Below are 20,907 nucleotides of genomic sequence, written 5' to 3' on the forward strand. Positions count from 1 at the left end.
GGCAGCGGCAGCGGCAGCGGCAGCGGCAGCGGCAGCGGCAGCAGCAGCAGCAGCGGCAGCAGCAGCGGCAGCAGCAGCGGCAGCAGCAACGGCGCGGCACCAAGCATGAGGCAGTCTTCGCACACCTGGCCCACGCCCCCATGTCGTTGTCAGAATCATCGCCATCTGCTGCAGTCCCTGCCTGTGCTCGCACTGCCACCGACAAGCGCGGCAGGCGGCCGCCCGACGCCGGCATGCAGCTGCCGAGCTGGCGCCGCATGCGCTGGGCACGCTGCCATGCAAGCCGTGGAGCGCCTTCGTGCCAGTAGCTCAGGCCCTGTACGGGAGAGAGGCTCTGATTTACAAATAGGCAATCACCAAGGCATGACAGTCGCACCACAGCTCATAGCAGAAACAGAGGTCAACTTCAACCGTGTGTTTTCGTCGTGGTCAACGCAGCTGCTGAGCACAGGCACTGGTCGAGCGCGCCGCCCCTGGCAAGCGCTCAGCGCCATGCGCACCTTGATCTTGAGCACCCTTCTTCCCAGAATGCTGGCATGCACCCTGCACGCCCCCCGCCTACGCAGGGAAATTGCACGTTGCGGCGCCGCTGTCGGCGCCCGCGCCGTCATCGCATGGCCCCCAAAGCCACGCCGCGGGTCCATTGCGCGTCCCCGTGCGGTTTTGAAGCGCTTCACGTCAGCCGTGTCATGTCATCTGTCAGCAACATGCATGGCAAGCAATTGAATGGCAGCGATCGTGGCAGTGTGACGAGGGGGCCCGAGGGGTAGTGCAGCACATGCGTGTCCTCGGCAGCAGTGTGCACAGGGCTCCAAGAGTGGCCTTGCTTGTGCTGCCAAGACCCTGAAGAACCAGGCGCGATTGAGGGTGTGTCCCTATGATATCCAGCAGCCTCAACGAGACCGTGCCTGGTCGATCGTGGACGTCCTCTGCTGATCAGCAACATATTGCTCGGAATCTGGCCCCTCTCGAGCAGGCTGCTGACACAAAGTAACACTCCAGTCTCTACAAACAAATATATGCATGCGCACGGCCTGTGACACGCGTTGCTCTGGTCAAGGCTCGCAGACCCACCAGCTCTTGCGTACAGCTGCCAACTGGGCCTTTTATGGCTGAAAACATTGAGTTTATGATTATTCAACTCGCCTTATGTTTGTTCTTCGCCTCCGTTGGCCCTGGTAAAACCGCTGCTGCAGCCGACCTTGGAGCTCAGCGGGGCACTTGAGGGTTGCATGAAGTGTGTGAAATGAACCACATTTGAAGCCGAAAGAACGGAATTTCAACCTAGCTCTGATCGGATAGGGTAGCATGGCAACCCAGGGTGTGCAGCTGGCGGCGTGGCTGACCGGTGCATCTGGGCCAGGCCCGGAACAATGAAGCTCTTGCGCCGTCGCGCGGCATGCAGATAAAGGGCAAGTCACTTAAAAACTTCCTATCTCTTCGAGTCAATAGTTTTGTGGTCCCAAAGCTGCCGTGTTGCTCAAGGGTGCTGGCCGGGCAGTGGGTGTGGTGCAGTGAGCGGCCCATAAACCCAACCTGTCCGTTGCAAGCATTGATATCGTCAAGCTGCCGGCCCCCTGGCTGAGGTACTCAATGCATAGCTGCTACGAGTCAGATGGACTTAACACGAACGGTAGTATCTGACTTGACAAACATGCCCAGGGGCCAGGTCACATGTCATGGTCAAACAATTTTCACATGCCAATGCTTTCCTGCCAGGGGCCTACTACCTATTCTGCCTACGTACTTTCGTGTCTTCTAGGTGTTTGTTGCGCTGCCTTCTCTTTTGTCGCCCGCACAGCAAGCCCAGGCCGGCCATGCTGCCAGGTGCTGCCGGGCACGCATGCAGCCATACCCGAAGCGCTGCCTTGCGTCACATGCGCAGTGCGTGCATTACCACACAACATCCAAAACATCGCTGCTTTGTGTACAGCAAACGCTCTGATAGCTTGCGCATCAAGTTGATCTGTTCTCTGGTGATTCTGGTTTCCACATAGCAAAACCGATTTGAGTTTGAATACGATGGGCGCCTGATCCGTCTCGCAGGCAGCTCTGGTCGATCTGGCAGTGTTTTCCGCGGCCAGCCAGTGGCCCGCGGAGCATATCACTTGGATAATAGATTTGAACACTAGCTGTAGACCTATCCAGAAACAGCTTTAGCAAACCAGGGCATCAGCAGCCATGGCGGACGCCCGCGACATCCTTGGGGTGGAGCGCGGCGGCGCCACGCCCGCAGAGCGCAAGCCGGAGAAGAAAGAACGGATGAAGCGGCCCGAGGGCATGAGCCGTGAGGCGTTTGCGCTCCTCAGCGGCTCCAACCCCTTGATTACGACGCAGCTGATGGAGGGCCTGAAGAAAAGCAAGAAGGACAAGCCCAACCGGCCGACCGGCAAGGGCACAGTCGTCTGGCGAGCGCAGCCCTTCACCAACCAGGCACGCTCAGACGGCCTGCAGCTCGTGCACTGGGCCAAAGGCTTCAAGGACGCCAGCGGTCGCGTTCGCGACGCGCACGAGGGGGACTATCCCTTTGCCAAGTACAACAAAAAGGTGGATGGCGATTGGAGGGGCGGTCCGAAGGTTGGCAGGGATGTGCGACCGATGTCACGCCTGCCAGACAGGGAGCATGCGTGAATAACAGGAAGCAGCTGAAAACAAGGAAGTCTTCAATAGGACTATCACTGCCAGACACAACAAGTTGTGCACGGCCTGTGCATGGCTGGCGGCCCCACTTGTGTGCCTATGTTGCCCTGGCATCCTTGCCTGCCCTCTCACGAGCTCATCAACCCTGTCTCTGACACGTGAACAACACCACAATATACTCACCTGCACAGCTGTCCGAACAATCATGTGGCCGTCCGTCAACCCAAACTGCTAAACATCCAACAAACACCAACCGCAGTGCCCCGTGTTCCGGTATGACGAGGAGGAGTGGAGCTCACTCATAGCAGACGCGGCCAGCAGTTGGAGCCGGGCCGAGACCGATTACCTCCTGGCCATGGTGGAGCAGTTTGACCAGCGGTTCATTGTCATTGCCGACAGATGGGACGTGAGTGACACATTTTTTCCTGGCAGGCGCTTGAAGCAGGCGCCGGGGCGCACACGGCTGCTCCTATCACGCTGCCACGCAATTGGCTGCTCCCTCGTTGCAGGACCGAGCTTTTTAGATGCTTTGCCATGGTGCAGCATCACTCACCACATACACTCCAACCGCCGGTTGCCATCTCCCTTGACCTTCCCCCCCTCAGTTTCCCGGGGGCCAGCCGCGCAGCCTTGAGGACCTCAAGGAGCGCTACTACTCAATAGCCAGGAAGCTGCTGGTGCAAGGGGACAGTGTGGCTTGGGGCCGGCGGCGAAGCATACTGGCATTGTGCGGTGTTTTGCCCCCAACGTCTGCACTAGCGCTGAATTGCAGGATGGCTCCAGCATTACGAGCAGTGGTGGCGTGTGCTACCTGACCCCCAGTCGAGCATGTATGCCATCCCATCGCATCCCCACCCCCCTGCCCACCCCTCGGCCCCCCCCCTCCACAACCCGTGAAGGTGGCGCGCGAGGGCACGGACGCGCTGCTGGCCAACCACCCGCTGGTCAAGCACCCCTACAACGCGGGGCAGGACAGGCAGCGCAAGGCCGCGCTGATGTCACTGCTGGACCGCGACACCAGCCAGGAGGAGAAGGACAATGCGGTGGGTGGGCGGACACGGGAGGGCGGCCGGAGCAGCTTTAAGGGCGGTGGAAACCGTTTGAGGCTTGATGCACCGGGAGCCGAGCGGGCGTCAAGGCCCTTCAAAAGGATGGCTGCTGTCTGATGCGTGCCGGAGGCCTGCTATAGCAGCTTCAAAGCGCCCCGACCTGTGCTGCGGCCATTTCACCACGGCCTTGTCACAGGTGCTGGAGCAGGCGCGACAGATCGAGGAGCGGCGGCGCGCCGAGCAGGCAGCCGCGCAGGCTGCCGCCGCAGCCGCGGCCCAGGCGCGCCGCGCGGCCGCGACGCCCGGCGTGGCCAACGCGGCGCGCGGCGGCAGCGCGGGCCCTGCTGCGGGCGTCAGCAATCCCTCGGTCTTTGACGCCTCGTACCTCACTTACCCGGCCTCGTTCGACAACCACACCCAGCCCGGCATGCCGTCGCTACTCTCGCCGACGCTGGAGCCGCTGCGGCCGGAGCGCCCGGCCGTGTACGCGCGCGGCCTGCACACGCGCGCCACGGTGGAGCAGCAGCCAGTGGCGATCCTGGGGCCGCAAGCACCGTGAGCGGCGGGCCGGGCATCCTATGCCCTGGGAGCCAAGCTGCGCAGCAGCGGTGACGTTCGGCGCAGTGCCTTTGCTCTGTGTCTGCACTGCACACAATTGCGTACCCTCATCAAGGCCTCAAATGTCACTCATGAGCCACTTTTTCAAGATGCAACCCACACTGTCGCACATGCACCCCAAATTCGCGCCCCAGGCGGCTGGCCAAGGCGGTGGAGGCGGCGTTTGCGGAACTGTCCATCCCGCTGCAGCCGCGGTACAGCAGCCGCAGCGTCTGCGGCGCTTACTTGGCGCTGCGCGGGGAGGTGCTGCACCTGGTGGAGCTGCGGCGGCTGCAGGCGGCGCGCCAGGCGGCGCAGCGGGGCAACGACGCGAAGCGCAAGGGGCCTGGGGAGGGGCAGGCCGCGGCGAAGCGGCAGAAGGTGGCGGGGAAGAGGTGATGCGCTTCGCATCCCTTCATGCGACTGGTGGACGGGACGCACTCAGCCGTGCAGTCCATGCTGTAAAGCTACTTTATGCCTCTTGTGTGTGCTGCACAACAGCGCCCGTGCCGCCATGCTGTCAGTCATCAAGCGGCCCGATTACTTGAGCTATTGGCACCTTTGCTGTCTGCCCGTGAATCAACCTGCGCGCTGTCTCGATATCAAACGCCGGTCAGCGCAACCAAGGGAGTGCATGGGCGACTGCCAGGCTTCAAGCCTTCAGTGTCAGCATCATGGCAGCACAACCAGTGCCAATGAGAGAGTGACGCCACCCAAGGCAAATGCGCACAACCGCAGGTGTTAATCATCACAAGGGTTTTAGCGGCAATCTATAGAATGAAATGCGTCCTTGCCCCAATGGGGTGGCTGCTTGACACCGCCACAAATCTCCAGTGCTGAGACAGCAAGGACCACAGTGAATTTTCCGCCTGCTCCTGCTGCTGCTGAGGTGGCCCGCCCCCAGATCTATGACCCTGAGAGGCGCGGCTGGCCGGCTGCACCCGCAGCAGGCTGCTCAGACGTCGGCCGCCGGTGGCGGTGGTGGTGGCCCGCACCCTCCTCTGTCGACCGCCGCCGCCCCTTGTGCTGATGGCCGCCACCAGATGAGTGCGCTGACGAGCGCCGGTGCTCCCGATGCTGCTGGTGCTCCCGCCCGTCCTGCGCCTGCGACGCGCGCCGGCCATCGCCGCCAGTGCTGCTGCGCCGCGAGTGGTGGTGCCCGCGCTCGCGCTGCTGCGCCCCGCCGCCATCGTCAACGCTGGACCTGCGGCGGCCTGGGTGCCCGCCCCGCTGCTGCTGCTGCTGCTGCTGTTGCTGCTGCTGCTGCTGAGCCAGCTGCGGCCGCAACTGCCCCTTGTCTGTCTCGCTGGCCGCCCTCGAATCGACCGCGCTCGCCGCCGTGCTGCTTGCCCGGCTGCCGCCGGTCCTGCTGCTGCCCGTGCGGCTGCCGACCCGCAGCGCCCACTCGTCTTCCGCCGCCACCTTTGCGCCGCGCGCGAACAGCCCAGCGACCGCCGCGACCGCCGCCTTTATGCGCCCCAGCAGCGAGTTCCTCTCCGCCTCTGCGCGCGCCGCGGCGATCTCGGCCGGGTCCCTGTACGGCTCCCCCCGCTCGCAGCGCGTGATCCACGGGTGCTGCAGCAGCTGCGTGGCGGCGGGGCGCGCGGCGGGGTCCTTGGTCAGCGCCGCCTGCAGGAACTCCGCGCAGTCCGGCGCCAGTCCGTGGGGCGGCTGGTCGATGTCCGCCCACAGCAGCAGGCCGCTGCTCAGCAGCTTGTCGGTGGTCTGGGGAGCACCACGTGTTGGCAGTTGGGGGTTAGGGGGCCGGAGCCCAAGGGAGGTCGCGTGAACGGTGGTCATTGTCTAGCAGTTCGTGGTACGCCGAGTAGCTGCTTTTCAGCCCCCACTCAGGCAGAGCTCAACCCAGGTCTTGTAGTGTTTGACAGCGAGGGTCCCCAGACGCCGCCTTGTGCATGACCTCGCCCCCAATAGGGTGCAGGCAGCCTGACAGCCCAACCACCAGGCGCTTGGCGCCTGCATCACAGGCGCCACCCCTTGCGCACCTCGAAGGGCATGGAGCCGCAGAGCAGCTCGTGCACCAGGCAGCCGACCTGCCACACGTCCACCTTCTCATTATAGTAGTCGCGCCCCTCCCACTCGGCAGCCACATAATTGCTCGGGCCCTTGCGGGGCCGTGGGCCGGCTCCACGGTCCCCTGCGTTCGACGCTGGCCGGCCAGGCCGGCCGTGCAACGCGCCGGACTGGGGCCGGCCGGACTGCGGGCGGGCCCAGGCGCCGCCGCTGTGTGGCTGCTGCGGGCCAGGAGAGGTGCCGCGGGGCGGGGAGGGCGAGGCGCAGGCCGAGTGCTGCGATAGGCGCGCGGCGGCGCGCTGGGGGCCGGGCAGGCAGGACAAGGATGGGTCTGGCTGCAGGTCTCTAGGTGTGTGGGAGTCCCACCCTGCAGGGCGCGGGCAGAGAGTGTCAGCGCGGCGGTGTCAAGAATTCGCCGCATGGCCCTCATAAAAAGTTTGCTTGATGTGCGCACATTTCCCAAAGCTGAGAGCCCGATCAGCATTGCAACCAGCCCAGAGGATTCCTGCAGTGCGGAGGACACCGGCCTCAGCCCAGAGCGCACCTGCGTCCTGGCGTGCCTCATGCTCTGCTACACGCCGCGCAACCGCCACCATCGCCGCCGCGCTCCCCGGCTCAGGCTCCCCGCCGCCCGCTTCCCAGCCCCTGCCGCCGCTGCGTCCCTCGTCCTCCCATCCGCCGCCGCCAACCCGCACCACACGGTCGCCTGCCCTTCCATCACCGCCGCCGCCGTCCCCGCCGCCGTCGCCGTCGCTGCCGCTGCTCAGCCTGCCGCCTCTCCGCCCCAGCACCCCCGCCAGTCCTAGGTCCCTCTCGCTCTGCTGGCGCACAGCCAGCATTTCAGGCGCCATGTAGTCCAGCAGGCCCATCCTTTGGGTCAATCAAATCAAGGCGTTGGCATTGTCAGCGAGGTGCACTGACATCACATACGTACACCCCTGCTTCTTGTCAGTCCATGCTCCTGTTGTGTGGGGTCTACCTTGCCAATTGGCCATGCAGGGGCTATACAAGCAGCAAGCCCGTTGTGCGAGTGCAGGCCGCGTCGTGCAACATGTCGGCCAGCTGCCGGCAAGCAGCAAGCCTGCGCGCAGGTGTGCCTTGCCGTCACACGCCGCCTCGAGCGCACCTGGACGCCGGGCGGTCGCTGTGCTGGTCCAGGGCCCCGGTGAGGTGTCCGAGGCGCACCAGATCATCCAGGCCCACCAGCACGTTCTCCGGGTTGATTGCCCTGTGGGTTTGGCGGCAGCCAGGAAAGCGCTGCCGCCGCTGAGGGTGTGGCGGACGCGTACTGCTGGTTCTTCCGAGTGTGAGGTGCAAGCGCGCGAGGATGCATGAACTGTGAAGGTGTGAAGGCCACAACAGGGCATGACTGTCCTCAGCAGTCACAACCAGGGCCTCACCTGTGTATGATGTCGTTGGCATGCATGTAGCCAAGCACCGACAGCAGCGGCCGCACCACGTTGAGGGCCACGAACCGCTCGTTGTACTTGTCTGGGTGCGCGATCGCCTCGTTGAGCACGTCCCCCTTGTTCACGTACTCCTCCACTGCGGGCCGGAAGCGTGGAACCGTTGGGGCCCATGCTTGATCAAAGCCTTGAGAGCCCAGGTGCAGGCGCTGACAAAAGCGGCGCGCACATTGTTGCGCGCCAATAAACAGGTGGATGAAACCATCATCGCCACCGCCACCAATACCAACAGCCGCAGCAACTGGCAGGCCTGTTTTGCAACAGACCCAGGTCATCTGTGGGATGTCAAGACAAGTTGGTGTTCTCATGTCCCCCCCCCAAAAAAAAACAACACAAACACACACACGCGCACACGAATAATCCTCATTGCAAACCCCACCTATGTAAATGATGTCCTCGCACTCCCAGTTGCCCATGCAGCGGACCAGGGCCGGGTGGTCAAGCATCTCAGCAAACGCCAGCGCACGCCGCACGCCGCGCTCCTGGGCTGGCGTCATTTTGTCTGCACGCGCGCACACAGGCCAGCAGTGGGTACGCGGCGTTGCGAGGCGCAGACTCCACAGCTGTCTCACACGCTCTGCATGCGCTACACTGGTTTTGTGACTAGCAGCAGCTGCAGTGGTGCCAGCGGCAGCAGCAGCAGCAACAGCAGCAGCAGCAGCAACAGCAGCAGCAGCAGCAGCAGCAGCAGCAGCAGCAGCAGCAGTGGCGGCGGCGGCGCCAGCGCCGGCAGCAGCAGCGGGGGCAGGCGCAGCAACAGAGCAATGCCAAAAGCAGCAGCAAGGACAGCACGCCCCACCGCTCACTCTTGTCGTATTTCTTCAGAACAAAGTGCTGCCCAGTCTTGTTGGCCTGGGCAAACCAAGCCGTCATCACATGGCCGCGATGCAGCATGTGACACAGCGGCTTAAAGTCCTCCAATTTTGTGAACCACAGGTCACCCGCCGCCTCGCCGCCCTCCGCCCCGGCCTCGCCGCCAGCACTGGCGCTCCCGACCCCCCCACCACCCAGGCCGCTGCCGCCGCCGCCGCCGCCGCCCAGTAAGCCGCCCAGCAGGCGCACGCTGGTGCCGCCAAGGATGCCCCGGAGGCTCGCGGCAAAGCCCACAGGGTTGGCCGGGCGATCCCTGGGGGAAGCCAGAGGATGCAGAAGGTCTGACAGGATACGCAATTGCTAGGGGTCTACAATCAGACTGCAACTCGCAATAGCCAGCAGGCTTCTGGGGCTGGGCAGTCAGCGCACGACTGCATGACGCCTCTCACCTAGGTGACCCAGGCTGGTTTGTGTCGGGGTGCGCGCCGCTCGTCGCCTGGCGCCGCCCGCTCGCGCTGGCGGCAGTGGCTCCGCCGGCCTGCCGCTGCGAGTGCTGCACTTGCATGGCCTTGAGGTGTGCGAGCGAGCCGCCCCCAGGGTGCCCCGCCAGGGCGCCGATTCGGCTGACCCCGCTGCCACTGCTGTCCCTTCCGCTTCGCAGGCTAGAGTTGCCATCGCCCCCGCCAAAACCAAGGAGAGACGCCCAACGCCCGGAGGCCCCTTGAGCGCCCGCCCCGCCGCCCTTGCCGGCACCGCCGCTGCCGCTGCCCTGCCCTTCCTCGTCGTCATCCCCCAGCACAGACGACGCAAACTTGATCCTCTGACTGCCCTTGCGGCCGAACGACGGTGAACTCAGCTCGCCCTCGCCTAGCGCCGCGCCTCCGGGCTGCGACGGCGCCCGCAGGGCCGGCGCGGGCACGGGGCTGCGCCGCCGAGCGGGCGCTGGTCTGGGGCTGGATGGGGCTGAGGTGGAGGCGCCGCCCGCGGGCTCGTCTACCTGGTGCTGCTGGCGGGACTGAGCGTGGTACCTGGGAACGGGGCCAGGGACAAGTCGGGGCGCTGCTCAGCGGGGCCCTGCTTACCACGTGCTGCAGCGCTGGGGTTGCAGATGCATACGGCCAGACCAGAAGGCGGGCCCCCTGCACATGCCGCGCACTGTCAATTTGGCGGAGCGCATTGGATCCCGCGGCTCACCACTCGGGCTCGTCAGGGCCGCTGGGTCCTGCTTGGAGTGCCGCTGCTGATTTGACTCCACCGGCGCCGCTGCAGCTGCCAGCCCCGTCACATTGTACCATGTCTTCCAGGTCGCTGGGCCCTCACTGCAGAGCAGCTGTCCCTCTGCACGCCCTGGGCTGGGCAGCTGCGTTGCAGTGCAGGCCTGCGGCGCGCCTGCATGAGCGGGCCGCAGCTGCACCAGGCAGCGGCGTTTGCGCTGCCCACACAGAATCTGACGTCACCGGATCGCTGGCTGTGATTGAGTTGTATTCATCGAGCTATGTCACAAACCTGACGTGCGCAAATTCTGATCAAAAGCTTGGCCAGATCCCTTCGACCAGAACTGCGACCTTTCAAACGTATGCTTAAATCTTCGTCATGGAGACATTTTCGCGAAGTTAGAAATACGTAGCCGCAGGTCAAGGGTCAACCTTTGCGTACTTGCGTTTCACGGGCCCAAAGCGTTGTACTCGTGCGAGGTGAAAAATGCTGAAAAAACTGCAATTCTGTTCAGCGTAGCAGCTGAAAAGTGTGCAGGTCGTACACCTGGTGTCGACAACCACTGCAACTCCCCACCCCTGAGCCCCTTGGCCACCACGCCTGACGGTTTACAAGCTCCTAGGCTGCGCCTGGCGGCGCAGACGTTGTTGCGGAAACGCGCCCGTAGAAAATAGAAAGCATGCAAGTCAGTGCATAAAAACCCCTGCTGCGATCCCGCGCGCAAAGCTCAGCATGGCGCACAGAGTGGGGGGAAAAGCAGCTCGCAAGGCGCGGCGCGAGGGGATGGGAGGCCATAGGACGGGCACGATGCATGCAAACTGCTACAGGGTGCCAGCCCCAGGCCGTGAATGTGTGTTGTGGTGATACAGCGCTCGGTGAGGGGTTGCCACGTGGGGCAGTGCGAGCAAGTTCACAGGGGCCAACTAGCTGGGGCGCTCCTCCTCAAACCCATGCCCCCATGCTGCGTGGCTGCAAGCGCGGTCAGAGCGCATGGGCAGCACCAACACGGCAATTGCCGCACACAAGCGGACAGAGGGCAGGAGAGAGGGGAGGACGTGGGAGGACAGAGTTCGGGCTTGGCGTCCATGACGCAGGGTCTTCCTGCCACGCGCCCAGCTCACACATCAGGCCAGCCAAGCACAGCGGGCTCAGGCACCCGCCAGGCCTGGCCTTGACGCAACGCACTAGCGCGGCGAATGGGGGAGATGCGCCTTTCACGTGCGGCGAGCGCACCTGAAACGTGCGCAAGGCGCGTGCTGCTAACGCACCAGTGGTGGTACAGGACGACACGTGGGCGCGCGACACGCCTCGAGACGCGCGGCACGCCCTGGTGGGTTGATCGTAATACAAAGGCAAATGGGCCCAAACACGCACGCGGCATTTGCTGGATGGCAGCAGCTGGCGTGCAACGAAAGACGAGAAGATCGCACTGAGGCTCACGGCACCATGCGCTCGCGTTGCCGCGTGCGTCAAATCGAATGACTCAGTGGACCGATAATCAAGCGTTTTCTGTAGGCAAATAATGGCCGAGCGCGCAGCAGCCCGCGCCGCATGGGCGACGCCGTGCAGCTCAGGCATGCATGCGGCATGGGCGCCATGCGCGACTGCCTCACCCCGGGCCCAGTCGGGGGTAGTTCACAATGCTTGCAGTGTCCGCGGCTAGTGTGCGACGGGGGAATCCGCACAGCGGCAGCTGTCGCCAACAGCGGCAGCTGTTGCCAAACAGGGGTGGCTGCGCCCGCGGATGCACCGGCCCAGCCGCACCAGCGCAATGGGGGAGCGGGCGGCAGCGGCACAATCCCGCGAGCGCGCAGGGGCCAGCCAAGCACCCAAGTGCCAAGAAACACAGGCGGCTGCACGGCATGCTTGCCGAAAAGAGGTCAGGCTGCGGCGTCCATCGTAGCCGCGCAGCATGCGGGCCCCGCACGCACGGCCGACCAGGCAGACCCGCGCGTGCTTCGGCCCCCGCCGTAGCGCCGCCTCTTCAGTTGGCGGCCTCCTGCCACTTGCTGCCGGTGCGCTGCTGGCGCCGGTTGTTGCGGTAGCTGGTGCGCGGCGCGTCGTTGCCCGCGTTGCCGCTGACGTAGGTGTGCTCCTCCAGGTGGCGCCGCAGCACCCCTACGCTCCCCGCCTGCACCGCGCCGGGCAGCTGCTTGGCAACGTGGCCGGCGAGCTCCTTGCGGACGGCCAGGACGCCGCTGGCCAGCTGGGTGGGGTTCACCATGTGGGTTTGGCCAGAGTAGGGGTCCACCAGGGCTGCAGGGGCCTCCAGCATGAGCTCGGAGATGAACTGCATGGGCGTGGACAAATATATGGGTCGCAGCATTTCATTTCAATGTTGAGCTCAACAGACCGGCAAGACCATACCGCTTGCAGGCTGCTCGGCTGGCAGGCTGCCGTGGCCCCGCACCCCACAGGGTGCTGCGGCATGCCACGAGGCTGGAGATGCTCGCAGTGATCACGCTGCATGCGCCTGCATACCCTTGGCTCCAACCGGGGCGCACCTTGTCGCCATCCAGTGGCGGGTGGGTGGCGCAGAAGGTGTTGAGCCAGCGGGCGGCCCAGCCGTCCACCTCCTGCAGCGACAGCAGGACCTTCTGCACCGCGCGCGCTGTCAAGCAGCGGATCACCACCTGAGCACATCAAGGGGTCGCATTGGGAACGCCGATTTGAGCCAGGGGGTTATGTATGTTGTGCGTGCAGCATGTTCGCAACTGTTCCCCCCATGCGCTCCCGTCCGCAACAGCCGCAACCGCTGTCAACCGCCTGGCACAGCTGTGCCAAGCGGTTTACGCCAGGCCCACTGCCAGCAGACCTGGGTGGAGTCGTCCTCAAAGAGCGATGATGCCTCAGGAATGGGGCCTCCCCCGTCAGACCTGCAGACCAGCAGCAGTGGGACGCAGGCGTGGGGAGCAGCTGCATGGTAAGAGCCCCGCCGCGCCATGACGAGAGCTGTTGCGCAGCCAGTTTGACTGGCCTGCCATGTGAATGTTTGAAGCTATCATGCTAGATGCAACTTTGTGTAGCGCGCTCACGGCCTAACCGCGGGCAGTCAGCCGCTTGCTGGCAGCATCACGCCGTCTGCAGCAGGTCGCAGCCTCGGTGGTCAACAAAGTGCGAGCGGCCTGCGCTACGGCGCCCAGGTGCCACACCTGTTGGCCTTAGCGTAGCACGGTGTGGCGGCCAGACGCCGAGAGGTGGGGATGAGGAGGCTTCGGTGAAGCACGCGGGCAGGCCTGACCACGACGCCGCAGGCTGCCACCCGTGCGGCGGGCCGATCAGGCCTAGAGGTATCGACTTGTTGGATACGCATGTTCGACGGCTGCGTGTGCTGTCACCGATCTGGAGGCAAACCTGAGCAGTGTACAGAACGCGGCGAACGTGGGTGATCAAGCTATATGATACCGTGCAGTGCACAGTGAGTTCGGTTGTGCCGGTATGAACGCTTGCCAGGAGGCAACCCGGTGGTCACACAACCCAGCGGCGCGGACCTGGCGCGGGGGCCCTGACTCAGGGGACACGAGTCAGGACACCTCTGGTCAGGGGCTTCATCAGTGATTCAGTTACTTGGGACTGATACAGGTTGTGGTGAATTGCGCTTGGAAAAGCGAGGGTCGCTGGCGCAGAGACGACGGCTCGAGCGCTTTGTGCAACCCTGCCCTAGCTCGCAAGTGCAGGTGCACCCAAGGGATCTCCACGCACACGTTCTTGTATTGATCCGGCATGCAAGCACCAAAAAATTCATCCCTGCCCCCACAGCCCCGCTTCTTGTGTGCCATCCCTCATGCAGCCCCCGGATCACTTGCCCGCCGCCGCCGCCGCCGCAGGCGGCGCGCCCCCCGTGCTCCCGAGCGCCGCGACAGCGAGCTCGTCGATGCGCCTGAACTGCCACGTCCAGACCACGTTGTACAGGAACTGGCGGTGGTCGAAGCGGTTGTCGTCGGGGCTGTAGCTCTCCGCGTGGTAGGAGGGCGTCAGCACGGTGGCCTTGTGGCGGTTGATGGCGTAGAAGCGGAAGAACGTCTTCACCTGCGGGGGGATTTGGGGGCGGGGGTGCCGTCAAGGGGACGCCGGTCGCAGGGTTTCGTTCGGGATGCATCAAACTTCAATGCATGGTTTGTAAGGCGTCAACCAGCAGTGGGGCAAAGGACCGAGAACGTGGCGCAAAGGGGAAACGCATGTCGAGCAGCAACCTCATGCCGCGCCCGGCCAGCACCCGGGCCCCGCTTCTTCGAGACGCGCCTTTTCCGCCGCGGCCGCGGGCGTCATGGTGTCCCTCCAGAGCGACAGGCAGCGTCGGTACATGGCGACGGGCCCGCAGCGCGCCATCTTGCGCAGGCGCCCGTACACCCCGAGGTCGTCATACGTCATGCCCATGTCCACCTCATCAGTCTGGGGGGCGGTGCCCTCCCTGTAGCGCGAGAGGGGCGGGGCGGAGCGCGGGATGGGGTGAAACGAAGGCCGGGGGCAGAGAGGGAGGCGCTGGCAAAGACGGCTGGGACGAGGGCGTTGTTGCGAAGGGTTTGGGGGGCTTGCAGGCAGTAGTTTGTTGCCGGCCGCGTTGCAAGAACTTTTTGCCTTGGCCGCTTTTCAGCTTGACCGCTTGCCGCCAATGGTAGGGTGCGGCATTGGCTGGCGGGAGCTGTGAGAGGCTTGCATCTGGAGGAAGCTAAGGCACGCAAACTTGGGTGACATCGCAGCCCACCTGATGGGCTCCAGCTCCGCCGTGGGTGGCGCCGCCTCGACCGACGCCAGCGCGGCGTACCCCAGGTGGGTGGCGCCCCACCGCAGGAAGCGCTTCAGGTCACCCTGTGGTTGCAACCAAGGGAGAGGCGAGGAGCAATCAGTCGAGTCGCCTCAACCTGCGACCGCAACGTACAGCAGCAACCTGCAGGCTTTGCCGTGAGAAACCACGCGCTCAGGCAGGCGCTGGTGGACGGGCAGGGCCGGCGTGCAGGCTGCAGGGCGGCGAGGCGCCGGGGCCCTGCCTTGGAGATGCCTCCGATGGGGTTGATGTCCGCGGCGCTGCAGTCGTACTTGGTCAGGTAGCTGCACACAGGGCAGAGCACGTGCACAAGGCAGGTGGTGGTGTCGGTGGGTGCGATGGCGGCCCGTGTTGGACGCTATGCTCAGCCGCAAGCGTCTCAGCAGCGGTTTTCGAAGCCAGGCCCTGGCCGCTTTTGTTAGAGCGCCCGCGCCGCCGCCGCTGCCCCGCACCCGCGCAGCGCCTCGTCGACGTTGGCGCTGCCCAGCACCAGCAGCCAGCCGGAGCGGCCGCGAGCCCAGGGGGACAGCTGCGCCAGCAGGAACGCCAGCACCATGCGCAGCCGCGCCTGCAGCACGGCGCAATCCAAGACTCAGCTCAAGCCCCCCAAGGTGCTTGAGCTTGCCGGGCAAGGTGCAGGCACGCGAGTCGAGAGCGTAAGTGGGCGTGCAGGCGAGTGGCTGTGCCATGCAACTTGTTCCCCCGGGGCAGCGCCGCAGCGGCAGGCCCACCTGGATGTTCTGCAGGGCGAGGTTCTCCGGGGGGCTGCCGCCGTCTGCCCTGAAGCGCGGCATCTTGCCGGTGACCGTGGTGAAGAGCGTGAGCAGGGAGGCCACGATGGAGTCAATGGACACGTCCATGTGGTAGGACCCCACCTGGGAGGCCAGCAGGGCAGACCTGCACGGCGCAGGGGCAGGGGAGAGGCGGCTGAGGGGGCGCTGGGTGCGGAGGGTGGGATCGGAGCGGGGTCCAGGCGCGGCAAAGTGTTGAGTAGGGCGCTGGAGGAACAGGTCCGAAGGGCACGGCAGGGGACCAATAAGGGGGGGGGCCGGGGTGAGGAGGGCTGGAGCTCGCTGGCCAGGGGCAGGGTCGGGCACTGCATCGCATGGCGCGTCCAGCTGGCACTGCCGGTGCTGAAATCACCTGGAACCATCGAAGATCCATCCCACTCTCGCTAACACACCCTCTATGGGGCGACGAACACGGGTCCTCCATCAACCCCCACGCCTTGTAAACAAAACACATAGCACACCCACTTGCGAAAATGCACAACACACAACGCACCTGTCGCGCGTCTCTTTTGAGCTGTTTGCGCTGCCCATGTAGACGGTGGTGAACAGTCGCGACGCCAGCTCCTGCGGGTCTGTTACGGTCTCTGCGTCCCCGTACTTGCCAATGCGGCGCGCGTCCGCCAGCACCAGCGCATCACCCGCCGCGACAGCCTTGACCACTAGCTGCAGGGACGAGAGGATGCAAGTCAGTCGGGAGGACACAAGGGAACAGAGAAACGCTCAGTAGAGTGCTTTTGAGAACAAACGTCCGGGATGCGAAGGCTGCTAGTTTGAGTGCCAAAGCTGGCAAGGGCTTGGGCTGCGGCATATGGTAAGGCTAGTTGCGGGAGGGCCGAGCAGCCCCAGGCTTTGTCACCTGGCACATGCTGCCGACGATGGCGGCAGTGGCGCTGCTGTCGGCGCCACCACTGAGCGGCAGCAGGAAGCCAGCGGCGCCGCAGCGACGGAGGTAGTCCCAGAGCCAGGCAGCAGGGCCCAGGGCGATCTCCTCCTCGGGCAGGTGGTACTGCAAGGCACGGCAGGTTTTAAGGCGCGGGAGTGCAAATGCCGCATGGACTTTGGAACGGGGTTTGAAGGGGCAGTACAGTACATGAGAATGGCATGATGATAATTTGTGGTGGGCTTGGTCATGAGATGTGCCAGATGGAGAAAGGACAAAAGGCAAAGCGAGACAAACCATGCTGGGCCGATACTTGGTACAGCCAGTAAGCGCAGTGCATGTAGATCTGTTGAGCTGACTGTGTATCACACGCACTTCACAGCCCATTCACACCCAAAACAATTCGCAAGAACAGCCCCTGCCCTTCTGGCTCCTGGAGCCGCTAGGTCTCAACATTACTGCTCACCCTGGGCTCCATAGGCAGGGAGACCTGCGCCTCGCGGCCCGGCTTGCCCGTGCACAGCTCAAAGGGCACCTCCACCAGCGCCGGCGCGGCGATGGCGGACGCCTGCTCCCTCAGGCTGCTGATGGCCACGCGGTACGACACCACCTCGTCCAGGTCGACCACCGCCGTCACAACCTGTGGTCGACCCGGTCAAAGCAGTCAAAAACATTTGATAGGTATGGTGGTTGTTGCCGTTCTGCGACCAAAACCGCCGTCTGGGCGATATGCGTGTGATGCTTTCAAATCGATCAGCAGGATGTCCACATATGAACATTGAAGGAGCCTCCATGCAGTGTTTGAGAGCTGCATCCAAACCGCATTGCATAGTAGATAGTAACCAATGCGAGGCTGTGGCAAGCGCCCTGCGGCCCGGAGGCGCGCACCTCAACATCTGAGAGGCTGAACTGGCTGCCCTGCGCCACCAGCTGGCCGTTGACGGCGACGCACGCGCAGCCGTCGTAGTACAAGCGCCCGCCGTCGCAGCCCTAGAAACATGGGAAAGTGGAAGGGAGGGATGCACGTGTGGGGCCAAAAGGGGGCAGGCCGCCCCTTGAATATTGCCATGCCCTGTGCAGCCCAATCCAGGTATGCAAGCATGCTGATTTGCAGCGCGCGAGCTCGTCCGCATGTGTCATCAAATTGCGCGCTTGGATGCGCGAGCACATCAAACACAGAATCGCGCATGCATGCACATACACATGCTGCAATCCACACTCCTCTCACCTGCTGGTTGGCGTACAGGTACACGCCGCCCGCCTTGGCGGTTGCGGAGTTGATGAGGTCCAGGCGTGTGTCAAGCTTGCGCAGCTGGTGGTGGCTGCCGCTGCCGTTGCTGATGATCTCCACGCCGGCCAGCGCCAGGGAGATGTGGGGTGCCTGGGCAGTGGACGTGCAATCAGTGGGGTTGCCTCAAAAGAACATGCATGTGGGTCACAGGTTGACGGCATGCGTGATCGAGGCAACAGGTGCATGCATGCATCAGTAGTACACGATGTCAAGCATGTCTTCCTGTACACGCACACACGCACACACATGCACAAAATATGCAAGCATGCCCGTGCACGTGCGCCATGACGTCGCAGCAACTAGGGCCATGCAATCTCTTGACGCACTCACCTGTGGAGTAAAGAGCTCCTCGCAGGTCTCCGCTGCAAGCAGCGCGTCCGACAGACGCAGCGCGCCGTCACCAAAGGGGCACATGGTCTGGCCAGTGATTGTGCGGACGTCGGGCGGCAGGAGATGGTCCTCCAGCACGCCCTTGTGCTTCCACGTGCTGAAGTAGCTGCGGGTCCAGGCAACATGAAGTGGTGGCAAGAACAGGGTTGGTGAGGTGGAATCCGGCTAGGGCTTGCATGATGTGGCGGCCAATCAACGCCAGTGGCCATACCACGGGTGCAGCTACACAGCTACAGAATATGTCGTATCCTTCGACTACAGTGCTGTGTGTAGATAAGGTTGCCTATTTAGACCCACGCAGGCTCACAAAAACGCACAATCGGGCAAGCTGAGGCATGTCTCAGTGGGCACGAGGGTTCACAAATCCACCAGCACGGCGGCGTCCGTGACACGCAGCAGGCGCCAGCAGGCTGCTTACCGCGGCTCCCGGTAGTTGCCATCGTTGGCCAGGTGGAGCTTGGGGCGAATCAGCAGGATGCGGCCGTCAAGCATGAACACGCGGCAGTTGTACAGCACGCCTGAGGGGGAGCATAGCGTTCATAAGAGGAAGCAGGAGCAGGCTAGGGCGACGCAGGCCAGGAGCTGGTACATGAGCCGGGAGGTTGCAGCTAGTGCCTGGATTTTGAACAGAGCCTAAAAATTCTCCCACACCGGCTGTAACGCGACAGCAGCATGCAAACCGATGCATGTGCCCGCAGCTGGCGGGCCACAGACCTCTGTGCACGACTGGCATGCCGACATCGCACAGCAGGCCTTTGGTGTGGCCGCCGCGTAGGATCTCCTGCACACCGATTGCGATGCACATCCGATTCAGAATGCATTCACAGGCCGCCGACGCCGCAGCCTTCTGTGCTGAATCGCCTGGGCAGCTCCGCTGTCACACAGGACAGTGACCATGACTGCAAGCAGGAAAGCCATAACACCCAGCCAGGCTTTCGGCGATGCTCCCAACAGATTGCACGGCTATCGCATGACGGGTGCATGACATGTGCATGTCACATGCATGGTGTTGCATGCACAATGCATGGTAACGGCGCCGCACCGTGAGCGCCTCCCAGGAGTGCTCGACAGTGTCCAGCTCCAGAAAGTGGTCCTCGCAGCCGTAGCCAGGCACCTCAAGCTCAGGGCCCACCTGCAGCAGGGGTCAGATGCAGTGCAAGAGGCTTGGGGAGGGGCGTAGCCTGGGGTGTTGCACGGAGTTTTGAAGGGTGCCGACTGGGCAGCCGCAGCGCTCGCGACTTGCGCAGAGGGGGCGGCAAGCGTTTGACTCAGCCCTGCGAGGCGCACCCTGTATGTCGCGCCTGCCGCCCTGGCGCGCTCAATGGACTCGATGATGCGGCGGAGGTTTCCGTCGAAATCCATCGCCCACTGGTTGAGGTTGCATGTCGCCAGGGTCGCCACACGTCGGCGCATCGTGGCTGTCGGTTGGTGCACGCACTTAGTGCCGCACTGACGAATTTGGCGCTGCGCGGCCCCTGACAATATGCCTCACGATCGAAAAAATGACAATGCTCTCGCTGCTTGTTATATACGCTGTCCAGCGACTCAGATCAGGCTAAGTTGTCTGCGCCGTGCTACCAGGCACGGCCTGGATAGGAATCACAGTCATTAAAATATAATTCAACGGCACTGTATCAAGGGGGTTTCGACAGTCGAGCTAAACATCAGCGGCACTTCACATCTGATGTCGGCAGAACGGGCCAAGCGCTTGGATGAGACGTCCATGTGTAACTATTCACACAATTCCTCCATGGTTTCATGAATTACTCGGCCATCCCAGCCACAAGGCCCTTGGTCGGTCAACACGGTCACAGGCTCCGAGCCTGTCATAGGCGGACCAGCTCACCCCCCACACGCGTGTGCTCCATCCTCGATGTTTCTGTATCAAGGGTGTTGTTGCATCCCAAAAAAAAGCTTCCCTTGTGTTAGGTCGTCCGCGTCTCATCCCATTGGTATCTCATTTCATTACAAAAGGTTGCTTCCGCTGCGCCCCCATCTGAACCTTCAAAGGACTCAGAGCAGGCTGCCCGACCGCGTCCAGGTTCCAGCACTCCTTGCACGCCTGCATTGTGTGTGAGGAGGAACTACTGCACGTTTAATGTGTTGGCTGTGTTGCTTGATGGCAAGCTGGCTTGCACAATGGGACCAGGCACCATATGAAACAGTGATCACATACATTGCACGTATTCTACCATGATAGGCGGTTTTCACGGGAGGCTCATCCATAAAACCCAAGGGCAAACACCGTGATCCAGTTCAAGAAAGGTTCACCGAGCACAAGTGTGCACCAGTAGTGTGAGCAGGCCGTTGTGGCACAAGGGGAAACCCTTGAAATCGTCCTCGGTTCAGCCACGTTGTAGCCCCAGGCCTCGGAGGCCCCCGCGCGAGCGGTGGGAGCCAACGTTTGATCATCAGGCCTTGAAGCTTCAGCACGTGGTCCAGATTCTCAGAGATGTGCTGCGTCGTGCAACCAGACTCTCCCAAAAATCAAGCGGTTCGACACTCGAGTACTGTGGAGTGCGTGAGTGTCTCTTGAAGTCTTAGAATGGTCCCATGTACAATAGCTCCAGGTCAAACCTGGTTGCTTCTTCTACAAGGAAAACTGTGTTGACGAGCGCACAGTCCACATAACACTAAAGTCTATAATCATCGACAGGAGTGCCGCTGGGCAGGTACACTGGCGTGTTCATGCGTGGTCTGGAACCATGGCTGCCATGTATCGAATCCACGTGCTTGTGACCGTTTCTCGGCCTGGTGCTTGGACATCTCCATGCCGCCGCTGCAAGTGGGGTTCACAGCTGTCATTGCCTCGCTCATGCCGAGTTGTCGCAAACTCTTGTGCACACTCACATTGTTGCTTGCCTGTGTTGAGTCATGCCTGTGTTGATTCAACACAAGCACTCGGCAATTGCGAGACTAGTTCACATAGATTAGCTCTCATAGACAAGCGGGCAGCAGATCAGGCTTGATCTGCATTTT

The 20,907-nt window shown here is 63.1% G+C and overlaps 3 protein-coding genes across 3 annotated transcripts; 1 reads left to right on the forward strand and 2 right to left on the reverse strand.

Annotated features, from left to right (window-relative positions):
• Positions 1–2,181: 2,181 nt before the first annotated feature.
• MNEG_0450 (DNA methyltransferase 1-associated protein) lies at positions 2,182–4,685 on the forward strand (the record flags this gene model as incomplete). The annotated part of the gene is made up of 6 exons (XM_014051063.1): positions 2,182–2,577; positions 2,900–3,046; positions 3,246–3,317; positions 3,540–3,683; positions 3,886–4,244; positions 4,442–4,685. 6 exons carry the CDS (start codon positions 2,182–2,184, stop codon positions 4,683–4,685), a joined length of 1,362 nt encoding a protein of 453 aa, XP_013906517.1.
• A 507-nt stretch (positions 4,686–5,192) lies between these two features.
• Positions 5,193–8,280, reverse strand: MNEG_0451 (hypothetical protein; the record flags this gene model as incomplete). Its single annotated transcript, XM_014051064.1, has 6 exons — positions 5,193–6,011; positions 6,290–6,684; positions 6,862–7,187; positions 7,444–7,545; positions 7,718–7,862; positions 8,163–8,280. The coding sequence occupies 6 exons, from the start codon at positions 8,278–8,280 to the stop codon at positions 5,193–5,195; spliced, it is 1,905 nt and encodes a 634-aa protein (XP_013906518.1).
• Positions 8,281–11,795: 3,515 nt separating this feature from the next.
• On the reverse strand, positions 11,796–19,341 carry MNEG_0452 (NAD+ synthase (glutamine-hydrolysing); the record flags this gene model as incomplete). Its single annotated transcript, XM_014051065.1, has 19 exons — positions 11,796–12,101; positions 12,316–12,444; positions 12,627–12,687; positions 13,614–13,840; positions 14,123–14,222; positions 14,517–14,620; positions 14,674–14,860; positions 15,029–15,144; positions 15,308–15,473; positions 15,861–16,030; positions 16,224–16,373; positions 16,714–16,887; positions 17,136–17,237; positions 17,476–17,628; positions 17,869–18,034; positions 18,347–18,446; positions 18,643–18,709; positions 18,971–19,060; positions 19,216–19,341. 19 exons carry the CDS (start codon positions 19,339–19,341, stop codon positions 11,796–11,798), a joined length of 2,694 nt encoding a protein of 897 aa, XP_013906519.1.
• Positions 19,342–20,907: the final 1,566 nt, after the last annotated feature.

This window comes from Monoraphidium neglectum (genome assembly GCF_000611645.1).
Source record: "Monoraphidium neglectum strain SAG 48.87 unplaced genomic scaffold scaffold00036, whole genome shotgun sequence".
NCBI classification, from domain to species: Eukaryota; Viridiplantae; Chlorophyta; class Chlorophyceae; order Sphaeropleales; family Selenastraceae; genus Monoraphidium; species Monoraphidium neglectum.